The sequence below is a fragment of the Zingiber officinale genome, chromosome 4A, assembly GCF_018446385.1.
Source record: "Zingiber officinale cultivar Zhangliang chromosome 4A, Zo_v1.1, whole genome shotgun sequence".
NCBI lineage: Eukaryota > Viridiplantae > Streptophyta > Magnoliopsida > Zingiberales > Zingiberaceae > Zingiber > Zingiber officinale.
The window spans coordinates 20,338,040-20,350,836 of record NC_055992.1 but is presented as its reverse complement, the minus strand read 5'-3'; the positions used below and the strand labels follow the sequence as shown (position 1 = coordinate 20,350,836).

Sequence of the window (12,797 nt, the reverse complement as noted above, 5' to 3'; positions counted from 1 at the left end):
CTGTATCTTTTGACCGCAAGAGTAAAATCAAAGAAAACCAAGGATACGAACAATTTATGCCGAACGAAGACCGTCGAGCGGCGACGTTAAATCCCAGAGTTGGACCAGCGACTATAAACCCCCGCCCCAAAAACCGTCGAGTGACGACGTTAAATCCCAGAGTCGGACCGGCGACTATAACCCCCCGACCCGAAGACTGTCGAGCGGCGACGTTAAATCCCAGAGTCGGACCGACGACTATATACCCCCGGCCCGAAGACCGTCGAGCTGCGACGTTAAATCTTAGAGTCGGACCGATGACTATAAACCCCCCAACCCGAAGATCGTCGAGCGGCGACGTTAAATCCTAGAGTCAGACCGGCGACTATAAACCCCCGGCCCGAAGACCGTCGAGCAGCGATGTTAAATCCCAGAGTCGGGCCGGCGACTATAAACTCCCGGCCCGAAGACCGTCGAGCGACGATGTTAAATCCTAGAATCGGACCGGCGACTATAAATCCCCCGGCCTGAAGACCGTCGAGCGACAATGTTAAATCCTAAAGTCGGACCAGCGACTATGAACCCCCCGGCCCGAAGACTGTCGAGCGGCGACGTTAAATCCAGAGTTGAGCTGGCAGCTATTGAAAAGCTGGCTTATCGCCGATCAACCTCTGTAATGATTTGGCTAGGGCATCGCTTAAGCTTAGCAAGACGCACGTGGTCTTGTACTCGATTGCCGAGCGACAGTTCGGAAATCAAAAGACGCTCCCACGAATTTGGTGAAGATCAAAGAAGCGGATAACCTGCACAAATACACACAGCAGAGGAACAATAAAGAAAGTTCATTAAACTAAAAAAGGCAAACATACAAGATAAGATAGGCCGAACGACCAGTACATAAGCCACGACTTCACTCTAGGTAATTAAAAATTTCATCCGGAATCATGGTTAGAAGATCAGCGTGATCTCGGACGGAAATAGTGAAGTCCTCAGGAAGTCGGCCCTTGGTCTTCAGGTAGTCGGTCGTGGCCGTAATGGCTAACTCAAATGCGTGGACGAGCCGATCACAGGTTTTCTCCACAAATTTCTCCGAGCGGATATAGTTCTGCTGCATGATAGCAACCCGGCTTGGTTTGGAATCTTGATATTCTTTGAAGGCAGCTAGGGAGGCCTCTAAGGTGTCTTGAAGGGTCTTCAGATCGCTCTGAAGAGTGACCACCTCCGCCAAGCGTCTGTCCTTCTCAGTGGTCAGCAGGTCGGTCAACTCGTTGACTTTCACCTCCAGCGCCGGGGCTTCAGCATTCTTTGCCTCCAGGTCGGTGATGGCCTGATTCTTCCTGTTGGTGGCCAATGTGATCTTCTTGTCATATGTTTTGACTTGGGTCTCAAGGCGATCCACCATGGTCTGCAAGCCCGAGGATCTGTGTCGCTCGGCCTCCAACAGTTTGTTGGTCTTCTCCAGATCGGCCTTCAACTCGACGTAAGAAGGGCCTTGAAGAGGAGTCCCACCAGAGACCTTGAGCTTTTTGAATTCCTCCTCGAGGAAAGCTAGGCGGTGGCAGACCGCTATACTTTCCACCCAATGCTGCGATTTGGTTAAAAACGTAAAGAATAGTCAATACCGAATGGGGGATAAGAAGAAAAGGCTTGTAAGAGTTACCCCGGTAGTTTGTTGCAGATAGTTGTTGCCGAGCAGCCCAGGTGGCATCACGCCCACGCGCGCTCGGGCGTCCTCCCAGACTTTTGCAAGGGGCCCCTAAATTATTATCAAGTGTTTGGGGCTCGACGACTGTTCAGCCTTCTGCAAATATTCCTCTGTTGGTTGGTGGAGCAAAGCCTTGATCGTCCTGTGCCGACCCAGAGTAAACTGAGCGGACGCAGATGGGGCAGAAGATTGTTCGGCCGGCTCAGAGCGACTAAGAGATCGTTGGATTATTCGGTGGGCTGGAGGAAGTGAGGTAAGGGGCTAAGCCGCTACGGGGTCAGAAGGCCAGTCTCCTTGAGATAGAGTCCTGTCGGACGATAGCGCTTCCACAGACGCAGGAGTTGGAGGATCGTCCATCTGTTCGGACACGTGAATGACAGAGGTGGCCGAGCGGGTGGGGGTTCCCGGTCGGCGATGTTTACGCCCGACCAACGGGAGTTCATTGTCATCAGATCCGGCTTCCTCAGGCCGAGTGGCCGGTTGCGCACTCGGTGGAGTGGTCTCCCCAGCTGCATCGGTGGTGACCGTCCGAGTGGCAGATGTCTTGCCCGCCGTCTGTACCTCTTCACTCTCACCTTCGTGAGAGCCGATCGGTGGTGAGGCCCAGTTTCTCCGCCTCCTGCGTAGCAACCGCCTCTATCTCGGCGACCCTGCGTTTCAGCTTGCCGAACACCACTGCTTTCATCATGGTCTCAACTGCGAGAAAGAAAAAAAAATCAGTTAGACTCAAAAAGAAGGAGAGAAGATTCTTTCTTACTAGGGCCGTTCGGAAGTCATGTTCAGATCGGACTTAACCCGAATAGATACATCATCCCCTCGGGCAACAACTTATGTATGTCCAGCTTCAGCCTGGCCAGCAGAGCCGCGTGTAGAAAGGCAGGTTCAATTCGGTACCTTTTCAGGTCGGGGGGAGGCGGCAACGAAGTTAGCCATTGGGTTCGGAAGGGTGGCGGCTCGGGAAAACTCAAAAAGAAGAAATGATCCTTTCAATGCTTGTTGGAGGTAGGCATTTTGTCGAAGAAGACCAAGCCGATCCATGATTGAAATAGGAAGGTGTCGATCTCGGATTGCTTGGGGTAATAAAAATAGTGAAAGATTTGAGGCTTGAGTGGAATATTGTGTATCCGGAAAAACACAACTACGCCACACAGCAGCCTAAAGGAATTAGACACGAGCTGGCCGAGCGAAATGCGAAAATAATTGCAAACTTCTAAGATGAATGGGTGGATGGGAAACCTAAGGCCACCTACAAATTGGTCGCGGAAGAAGGTAACAGTCCGACTGGTGGGTCATGTGGGCGGTCGGATGACTCAGCCAAAATGAGTTTATGGTCAGCAGGGATGTCATATGTATTAATCAGTCTAAAGGCATCCCCCGAATCAAACTGACTCTCCATGATTTGATACCAAAGGCTGGGAGAGGGGGCAGAGGAACTGGCCATTACCGCCAGAATGCAAAGCAAAGGAAAAATAGAAAAGGCGACGAAGGAGGTGAGCAGAACAGTGCCCACGAAGCACAAACACCACCGGAATGCGAAGAAAAGCGCGAAGGGAACGAAAAAGGAATGGGCAGAGAGTTCTTACAGAAAAAAAAATGATGGTCGGAGAAGAGAGCAAATGGCCGGAAGGCGGAGAATCGGTTCACTGGAGAACAGAGCAGGAGCCTTCGAAAACACGGGCGCGATAAAGCGGAAGCGACGGAAGGAGAGGAGGCGGCCTTATAAAGGTTGGGCTCGAACGGTCGGAACCGTTCGATCCAGGGCATGGGATCTGAGGAGCGCATCCGACCGTTGAATTCAAAGCACCAGGGGTCACCTCGAGCCTGACAGCTCGAGCAGGCAATGACAGCTGCCTGGCCACGTGGCGTTACCACGTAAGGCACATTTAATGACATCCATTACACAGGCACGGGCACGTGCTCAGCCTTTGTCACGCCCCCAGAGGAGTCCCTGTCTGAGAAAATTTCGGCAGCATCTCCCCTGTATGGTGGACAATCTGAAACTTTTCTACATCTCATATACCTCAGCCACAGGCGGCTGGAATAATAACAGTAAATAAAATCAATCACCACGCAGTTTATATATGTATTCAGCCTCTGGCTGTCACAACCACGCAGTTAATAAAATAAATAACATAGTAATACTCTGACTCGAAATCAACCCTACTCAACTACACTCGTAAAGCCCAAATCCGATTTTTCTTACCTCTTCTGCCGTCCAGGCAGGCATGTAGTAGTATAAAATCGAAAACAAATCCATCAACGAGACAAATTATATAATATCTAAGTATTCAACATCCAAATCCAAATATAGTCAAGGGAGAATCAAAAACAATACAAACGATAGCAAATAGCTGGAGGTCTGCAGGGGACTAGCAACTGGAACTCCCTCCTGACAGCATCAACCTGAAAATAACAACAATGGAGGCGGGGTGAGTCCAACACTCAGCAGGTACAGTTGATATGCAAAGTAAAGAAATAACACTTAGCACTAATCATGCGTACAGTCTCCTGACAATAATAAAGATAGATGCAAATCGAAGAGAACAGGAGAGAATCTGCACTAACCAGGACCCGGTAAAAGGACAAACAGTCCGAAAGGTATAGAAGACCTGTATGCATGTCAATCAAGGTATCCAAGCAATGTGCAGCATATAAGTGCAACAAACACAAACACAAACAATAAATGCATCATGCATATGATGCCAATGTCATGGTCACCCCTGACGCCAGTCAGCCAACTCACAACAAAAGTGGGACCAAGTGGGTAGGGTTATGACGACCGTGCACTCGCAACACTACTCCTGATGAGTGATCGAGTGGACGGGATGTTGTCGGAGTACACATACTCCTACCCCAAATCATAAATGGGGAGCGAATGCTCTCATCCGGTACGGGAGGGATCTCTAACGTGCCGCCACACTACCCATGAGCGGACCAACGGAGCACCGGAAGAGCTAAACTGACGTGCTACCACGCTGTGTCCCGCTACCCATGAGCACCGAACAGTGATGAAACTGGCAAAGTGCTCGACAATAAAGGAGCAATCAATCACTCAGCATGCAATCATGCGAATGGTGCATGTCACTAAACATGGTAATATACTAAACCAATCTCTGGACATATCATAATGTGCACCAAAGCGAATGAATCATATCAAGGTATCTGGTCATATAAGGTAACAAACCTAGGTCCTGACATGGTAAAATATGGTTATATCACTACCCATGAGCATGTGGAATCAGGTACATATCCATACAAGATGTAAACAAACAATAAATCAACAGGTAGCATGTATTGAGCAATGATTAACCGAAACAAGTAAGAAACACAATTAATGCATCTTGTTAATTTAATTACTAAGCATATCAAAGACAATAAGTCAAAAGTACCCGCCTCCGATAAGAAAGGTCGTATCCAAAATGGATCCCTCGTCGAGACACCGTCTCGAGTCAAAGTCCTGTGATATCAAACAGATATTGTATTTAGCTATATAGCTAAATCAAAATCTCCAAACCTATTTAATAATCTTATCCTTTCTTCTTATTAACATCAATCACCTCTCAAAATAACCAAACTATCACATTTAAACACGTTCTAACTCTAATTCCAATATCTTCATTAATCAAATGAAACCCAAACTCAGTAAAGATTATACCATCTACACCTTACCAAAATTCACAGCAGGGATAACTGATCCACTGAAGGTTTGTTGCTGCCAGCAAGGGTTGATTGTTGCTGGAAACCTAGGAAACCCCCCGAACACCCCTTCCAGCTGAACTCCTTCTCTGAACAGAACAAGAAAAGTTCAAGAATCCAACTAGATATAGAACCAGATCCCTAACTCAACCAATCGTTCCATGTACAACCAGCTTACCTTGTTGGCTCAGCAGTAAGGAACTAGGGCACGGAAGAAGCCACAAAGCAGTGATAGGGCACAGGGGTGATCGAGAGTGAGGGGGTCTCGGAACAGATCTGGTGGCCGGCACTGCTCTGTGCAACAGCGGCTCTCGGCTCCCGACGATCTAAGGCACGGCACAGTGGTGGCAGCCGACCCTAGGGCTCGGCTGGATCGGCGTCGGTGAAGGGGAGAAGCCATCGCCTAGGGCACGCGGCTGGAGGCTAGGACACCGGTAGAAGTCGGCTGTAGGGCGGAGGAAGGCCGGCGGCAGCACTAGGTCGGTGACGACGAAGTGGTGGCGGTAGAGGAGAGGAGAAGAGGAAAGGAATCAGGAGAGGAAGTCGGTGCGAGGGAGGTTTTAGGGCATGGTCCTTGGCGATGAGATGAAGAGAAGGGGGAAGAAGGAACTGCCGGCCCGGCGCCGGTTAGGGCACAGAGGAGAAGAAAACTTCGGCGCGCGGGAGAAAGAAGAGGAAACAGCGAGAGAAAAGTAAATAAAAGAAAAAAGAAAAAGGAAATATAAACATTTCCTTACTTAAATAGGGTAGCCTAAACAGACTTTTCCGGACCCCGTTCTTGTCCCCGTGAACTCGTCCATACGAGCTCCGAAAAATTCCCGAAAAATTTTCAAAAATTCCGAAAAATTTCCTTATTATTATCTGTCTATTTTCGGTATTTTACAGCCTTAATGCCCAGGATTTGCACGAATCCCGAGGGAATCCGAGGGACGTCAGCATCGACTGACGCTGGGTCGGCGAGACAGACGACTGTAAGACCAGTATTCGTTAAGTGCCGACGGGTGATATGCCGAGCGGCATCATTCACTGCACAGTGCCCGATCGGATAAGTATTTACGCCAAGGGCAGAGCGGCCGTGATGTCACCAGGCCAGTGGTCCAGTCAGTCGGACTTGCAGCCTCTTTCGACTAGACTTGAAGGGAAGACACGTGATCCGGTGGTAAGGATCGGGGGCCCACATAGGGAGGGGTCAACGATACGGGGGAGTCAAGGTCCCGGCTGAGCAGGGGGAAGCCACCTGGCCAACCGACCGGAGTAAATCCCGGGCCGGCGTGTAGATAGCTCAACCTCGGGTCGAGCTTCCGACGCTCACAAGCTCCCTTATAGCGGAACCGTCGTGCCGAGCAGCCGATCCGCTCGGCCGAACCGCAGGTCAACTAGATCGCACTCCCGTCCGAGTATTTGACCGAGCGGCCTTCTCGCCCGATCCGATGCTCATGCGCACCCGAGCGCCTTGGAGGCCGAGCGGGCATCCCGTCCGGCCCGGTAAGAGACAAAAGACTTAGAAGAAGACAAAAAGGGCAGCTAGTGATATCATTCTCGAGACACCTGCCGCCGACAATCAGCATAGTCGGCGGGCGGGCTGTACTGAGGATCGTACGATGAAAGTTTCCACTGTCGTGGCAGAGATATGCTCGGACAGTTGCGGTATGGCGTCAGACACACTTTTCTGACACAATTATTCTGAGGTATGCTTTGAGGAGCATGCACGTCTCGGGAAGTATGCACGCGCCTCTCCGGGGTCCTATATAAAGACCTCCGGACTTCGGCGGAGGTATGTTTTTCTCCTCTATTGTAGCCACAGTCTCATTATTTTACCTCTACTTCAACCCGTCGTTGCCTGACTTGAGCGTCGGAGGGTCATCGCCGGGACCCTCTTTCATGCCCGGCTTTATTGCAGGTTCACCGGAGGTTCACGTCATTGCGGAGATCACCCGGAGACAGCAGAGAGCGTCACGTCCCCAGCTTTCATCGACTTAGCGCACGGAAAGGATAAGATATAATAATTTTTTTTAATATTATTAAATTTTCTACTGTTTATATTAAAATTATTTAGTATTTTGATATTTTTGATATATTAAAACTGTAAAAAAAATTATATTTGTCCAAATATACATCAAAAATTATTTGGTATCCAGTTAAGTAACATTAATACTAAAGGGCTGCTTGTTTGGGGGGTTTGGAATGGGAATGAAACTAAACTTGTGCTTGGTTTGGGGAAATGAAGGTGGGACCCACTGATTCATTCCTCTAAATAGAGGAATGGGTCATTCCCCACTAATATGAGGGGTATGGGTATTATTTCCATTTCAATAATATTTGCAATCCCATATCATTTTTCATTCCCTTATCTGAACTAATCACCCCCTAAATTTTTTTATGTTGAATTTTAAAAAGTAATATCACAGTATGATTGTCATGTTGATTTTCAAAATCAGCACGATTTACAATAAATTTTTAGATCTTAATTAAAAAAATAAATAATTTGTAAAAAATTTATAATATATATATCAAAATATCAAAAAAAAATCTTATATCAAAATTGAGTACAAATATTTCATTATATCAAAATTTTTATATAAACAATTTATATATACTGTATCCAACATTTTCTATATTTTTCTACCACCTACAAACCAACTCCGACATTAGAGATTAGTTTTATCATATATTCATATGTATATTTTTTAAAACTGAATTTTAACCCATTCACTATAAATACCAGCGACGTGATTGGTCCATCCTCTCAGTTTAATTCTCAGCCGCACACAAACAAAAGTGACCTCCATTAGATTGTTTCCAAGCACATTTTATATTTGTTCCAAGAAGACTTGAGCTGTGGTCAGTGGAAAGAGTCACATAAAAAACTGCAACTTCCCGACGAGATGAAATTACTCAAAGATACTTTAGCATCAATTAATTATTTAAATGTAACTTTACATAATTTTATCGTGCGCTGGAGTTAAAAGGCAAGATCACATGACACACTTTCCACTGCAAAGCCGGAGGGGTTATACACCTTTTCTGACTCATCCTTTGAGCAGGCCGTCCCCACCACCACAACCAAGATGTCCTTTCCATTGCTCAATGAAACAATACAAATTTATAGATATATGTATATTTTAACTAGGATACAAAACCAACCATCAAGTGGCATGGTTTTGTATAGTGAAATTCACTCTGTAGAAGTAGAACTGGTTTGATGGCATATGACTCAGATTGGTTAAGTCGCTTCTGTTTCACCATATCTGCTTCATATTTTACCTTATATCCAACCGCACCATGCACCTTGTTCCTCTCATGGGTTGACTGTTTTCAATCTTTTGGCAGAGTGGATGAAGCCCATGATCACCTGCATCTCATCCAATTGCTGCTTGCGAGTAGGAAGACAAACAAGAGATCAGATAAAAGGTGTGTTAGCTGTTAGGAGCAAGTTGTACGAAAAACATCGGGAAGAATGATGACCTGGGATAGGAGATGGTTTTGTACCCCAAGAATCAATTGTTCCTTTGTTGGGTTGGGGTTGATGTTTACCTGTTCATTAGTTGGCGTTAAGCTTAGTTTAAGATAAGGGCTCTAATGAATAGAATATGGTAGAGAAACATACGAGATTGAAGTGCCTCCAGTATTTCCATAAGGTCGGCGTCCCAAGCTTAGCCAAGTTAAGTCTCTGTTCATAGTTTACAAAGTGTTTAGCGAAAGTTCTCAGCAATATATTGGTTTTAAAATGTGTAACCAAGATGGCCAATACTAAGATTCTTCAGGAATCATGTGAATGATTCAAATGATGAAGAACCACCACCCATGAAAAATATATACAACCATACAAGTCAAGGATTTAAAGATGGACTTTTCTAAAAAATGTTCAAACTCGACAATGGTATACATTGTGAATTAACATGATATTTACTCACCATTTGATATTTATGGCCATTAGTATGAGAATCTTGATAACTGCTTTGACGATTTGACTTTACGAAAGATGTCCATGGTTTGGTATGCCGAACCCTTGGCTTTGTGGGCTTATGTAAATCCAAGCTAGCTATTGAGACATTATAACAATTAAAATTTTAAAACAGGCAGGCAGACTGCCGGCTTTACTTCTTAATTGCCAAGTGGTATTTAACTAGTGAAAATAATTAGTTACCAATTAGTAAACAGTAGGAACTTACGGTAATAGATTTCTTTGTCTCCCACATCTGAACTACTGCAGAATGAATTATCATATTCGATGTCATCGTCATCTTCATTTCCAGTAGGAGCTTCCAAGACGCTCAATGCATTTCTTTGTAGTTTCACTTCTACCCCATTCTTTAGAACCTGATAAAATGCCAACGAATTGCCTTAATATGAATTCCATCATTCCTTTTGTGCAAATACTTGCATAGAAAGAAAATAATCGAAAGCTCGTCATAAAGTGACTAAGCAAAAGTGTCCAAAACTCAATTCAGGATCAATCATAACTGGTGGTAACTACATTCTGCATCTAATCCATCTCTTCTAGGCAATAGACCTAACTTAGGTACAATTGAGTGCAAAAGCTAAGATAAATTGACGACCTCGGGAACCAGCAACAGCGACATCAATTTATCATTGATGATATGAGTGCATGTGCATCATTAATTATTGGTAAGTGCTCTAGAAATGGTTCTCTAAACATAATAGTTAATAATCCTGTACGTTGATTTGAAAGAAAAATTCTAGTTGGAGGTCCAATTCATAAAACATCAACGTGAAAATATCACTTCCTGTTATCATCCAACTCTGAATGATACACAAAAGTAGTGTGTGGGTAAATCATTGAATAACAAAATTCTATAGAGTATCTAAGTTGTAATGCAAAAGAGAATCACTAACCAACCAATGCCAGCCACCAAGACCTACTGCCTTCTTCACAACACCTTGAAGTCCAACTAAGACAGACTTAGTTCTGTTGTTTCCAGTTACAATGACTTTAGTGTGCCTGGGAAGCACAGAAAGCTCTTCATCCCCACTTTCATACTGTGAAGGAGATAGAGTTGTCCTGACAGAACAAAACTCAGCCTCCATACCTTGCAATAGATTTACAACCTGATATCCAACCAGCTGAGTCACCATCAAACTATTAGCAAGTGAAATATTAGCTGAGGAGCTACCAAAATTCTTTGGAATTAAGAAAATAGAACATTGAAGAATAAACACTCTTTTAATGCTGCTTATAATTGTTTTATTAACACCTACCAGAATTTGGAAAGTATCTTTAAGATAGCAAAACAAGTAAAATACTGCCAGTTGCAAGTAACAACACTTCACAAGCAGTACAATTTTTAGGTGCAGACATTATCTTCTCAAAAAAGGCCGCAAAAGGAAAAATCAACAGCAACGCCGTCAACATCATACTGACTAAGCTAACGTATGAAAACTCAACTCAATCCAATTAGTAGGAAGACCACAGACAGGCTACCATCCAACACACTAAAAGATAAATAGCATTTTTCCTAGAAGCCAGTACTTAATCGATGTTCTTTTGCAAAGAAAAAGCAAACACAAACGATGATTTGAAATTTTCAAAACTAATCTAATTCTACAATCAGAAACTTCGTAGTAAATCAATAATAATAATAAAACATATTTTTACGATACAAATTTCTCTTCACAGTTCCGATCTACTGAATGATTTAGAGTTAGAAAAGAAAAGGCAAGATTTCTACATAGGTATAGGAGGTTCAGTTGTTGAAGGTCCCCCACCCACTCGCCCAGAATATAATACATGAAATATGGATCGTTTTCTACCCATGCATTAAATCATAGAATAATTCCGGAATCGAACAAATCAAACATTGCCATTTCTGATTCACCCGTTTAAAAATTCCAACTTTCCGCAAAGGAAAAATAAAAATCGGCTTCAATTCCAGAGATCTAATTCATTTATGTGTCAAAATGCTAAACATTTGAGTTGATCACCAAACGCATGCAAAAACCACACGAAAACAATAAGAAATAGAGCAAGAGGATCAAAAGCGAAGAGGCAGCAAAAATTAAAAGGCTCAGTCATTCAATTCATACGACAATGTCAAGATCCAGCTAAGCGAAACACCGAGCTTGATGGAACCGTCGAAATGCGGCGGTTTTCCAGCTTAAGAAACAGCAAAGCCGGAAATTTACCTATCAAATATAGGAATTACATAGATGAGCGATCGATCGGCCGAACAACCAGCGGATTCGCGAGAATTGAATGTCAACAGAGAGGAGATCGGGATCTGGGTGTGGAAAAAGAGTAGGGTTTCCAGTAGCAGCAGAAGAGGAGGGAAGAGGAGAAAGGAGTCAAGGACAGTAGAGAGTGGGCGTTCAGTAAACTAATGCTTGGCAAACTGCCAAAATGGTAAGTAACGTTTCGGACCGGGTTTTAAGGAACGTTACGGTCCGAAGCCGATACGTGACGCCAGGAACCACCTGTCACGTGACGGTGACTTTCCTTCGAGCTGTCCCGGCGGCTCCACGCGCGAGCCGAGCCGATAGACGCCGACAGGCAATGACAGTTCCACTTTTCCTACTCCTGCTGTCGTGATCCATTCCGTAAAGACAATAGACAACATGTCCCGTACGACTTACACCAATCTCACTTCCAGGGGCCAACGATTCTAGTGGCGGGTATCGTTTTTTGTATGTACAAGCGGGAGAAGTTGGAGTCTGGATGCCAGCTGGCGGACAATAGGTTGAGCGCTCTGGAAATGAAATCCAAAATTGAAATTTTATGACAAAAGATCTAAACAATTATTTTACAAGAATATCAAAACCTTTATATCATAAATTAATGTTTAAATAGATTTAATCAACTTTTTTACCCTAAAAAATATATTTTTTAAAAAACTAGTTACATAATTAATTTTCGCCCGTAGCCTGCTATAAGAAAACCTTGATGACGGGACAGTTTAGCATTAATTAGAGTCTAAGAAAACCTTGATGAAGGTTTAGCATTAATTAGGTCATGGAACAATATTAATGCCAACGAAAAATAGTAATGTGTTATTCCATAGCTATAATGTTTCTTCCTAACCTATTTTCTTAGAGTGAGGAAATAGTCCTCCCACCCCTTGCTATTTGCCAATTACGTCTTTTTATATAATTTAGGGACAAACTAGAGAGGAATTAGATAAACATAATTAATTTTTATTATAATTAGAATATGAAAATATAAACAATAGCAAATTACTTTATAAAAAAGATAAATTATTTTTTTACATTATTTATATAATAGGCGGATGGATTTATAAATGTATTGGTAAATTAATTTTTTAAAATAATTTTTAATTCATCTAAAATGAATGCAAAAAAAAAATCTCCCTCCCAACTTCACGTGTAGTTGAATTTCTCTCAACCCAACTCATGACCAAGGCTTGTGTAGTAACATATGATGAACCCATGCAATCGTGGTCAA

General features: G+C 43.9%; 1 protein-coding gene across 3 annotated transcripts; it reads right to left on the bottom strand.

The window, feature by feature from the left end:
* Positions 1-8,271: 8,271 nt before the first annotated feature.
* LOC121969670 lies at positions 8,272-11,729 on the bottom strand. 3 transcript variants are annotated; one of them, XM_042519879.1, is made up of 7 exons: positions 11,525-11,729; positions 10,238-10,481; positions 9,553-9,700; positions 9,295-9,422; positions 8,988-9,050; positions 8,846-8,914; positions 8,272-8,750 (listed from the first exon to the last, which is right to left on the bottom strand). In XM_042519879.1, exons 2-7 carry the CDS (start codon positions 10,475-10,477, stop codon positions 8,679-8,681), a joined length of 720 nt encoding a protein of 239 aa, XP_042375813.1. In that variant the 5' UTR covers positions 10,478-10,481; positions 11,525-11,729; the 3' UTR covers positions 8,272-8,678. The 3 variants fall into 3 exon arrangements, with proteins under 3 accessions (XP_042375813.1, XP_042375814.1, XP_042375815.1); XM_042519880.1 differs by having other exon boundaries at positions 10,238-10,465; XM_042519881.1 differs by having other exon boundaries at positions 10,238-10,450.
* Positions 11,730-12,797: the final 1,068 nt, after the last annotated feature.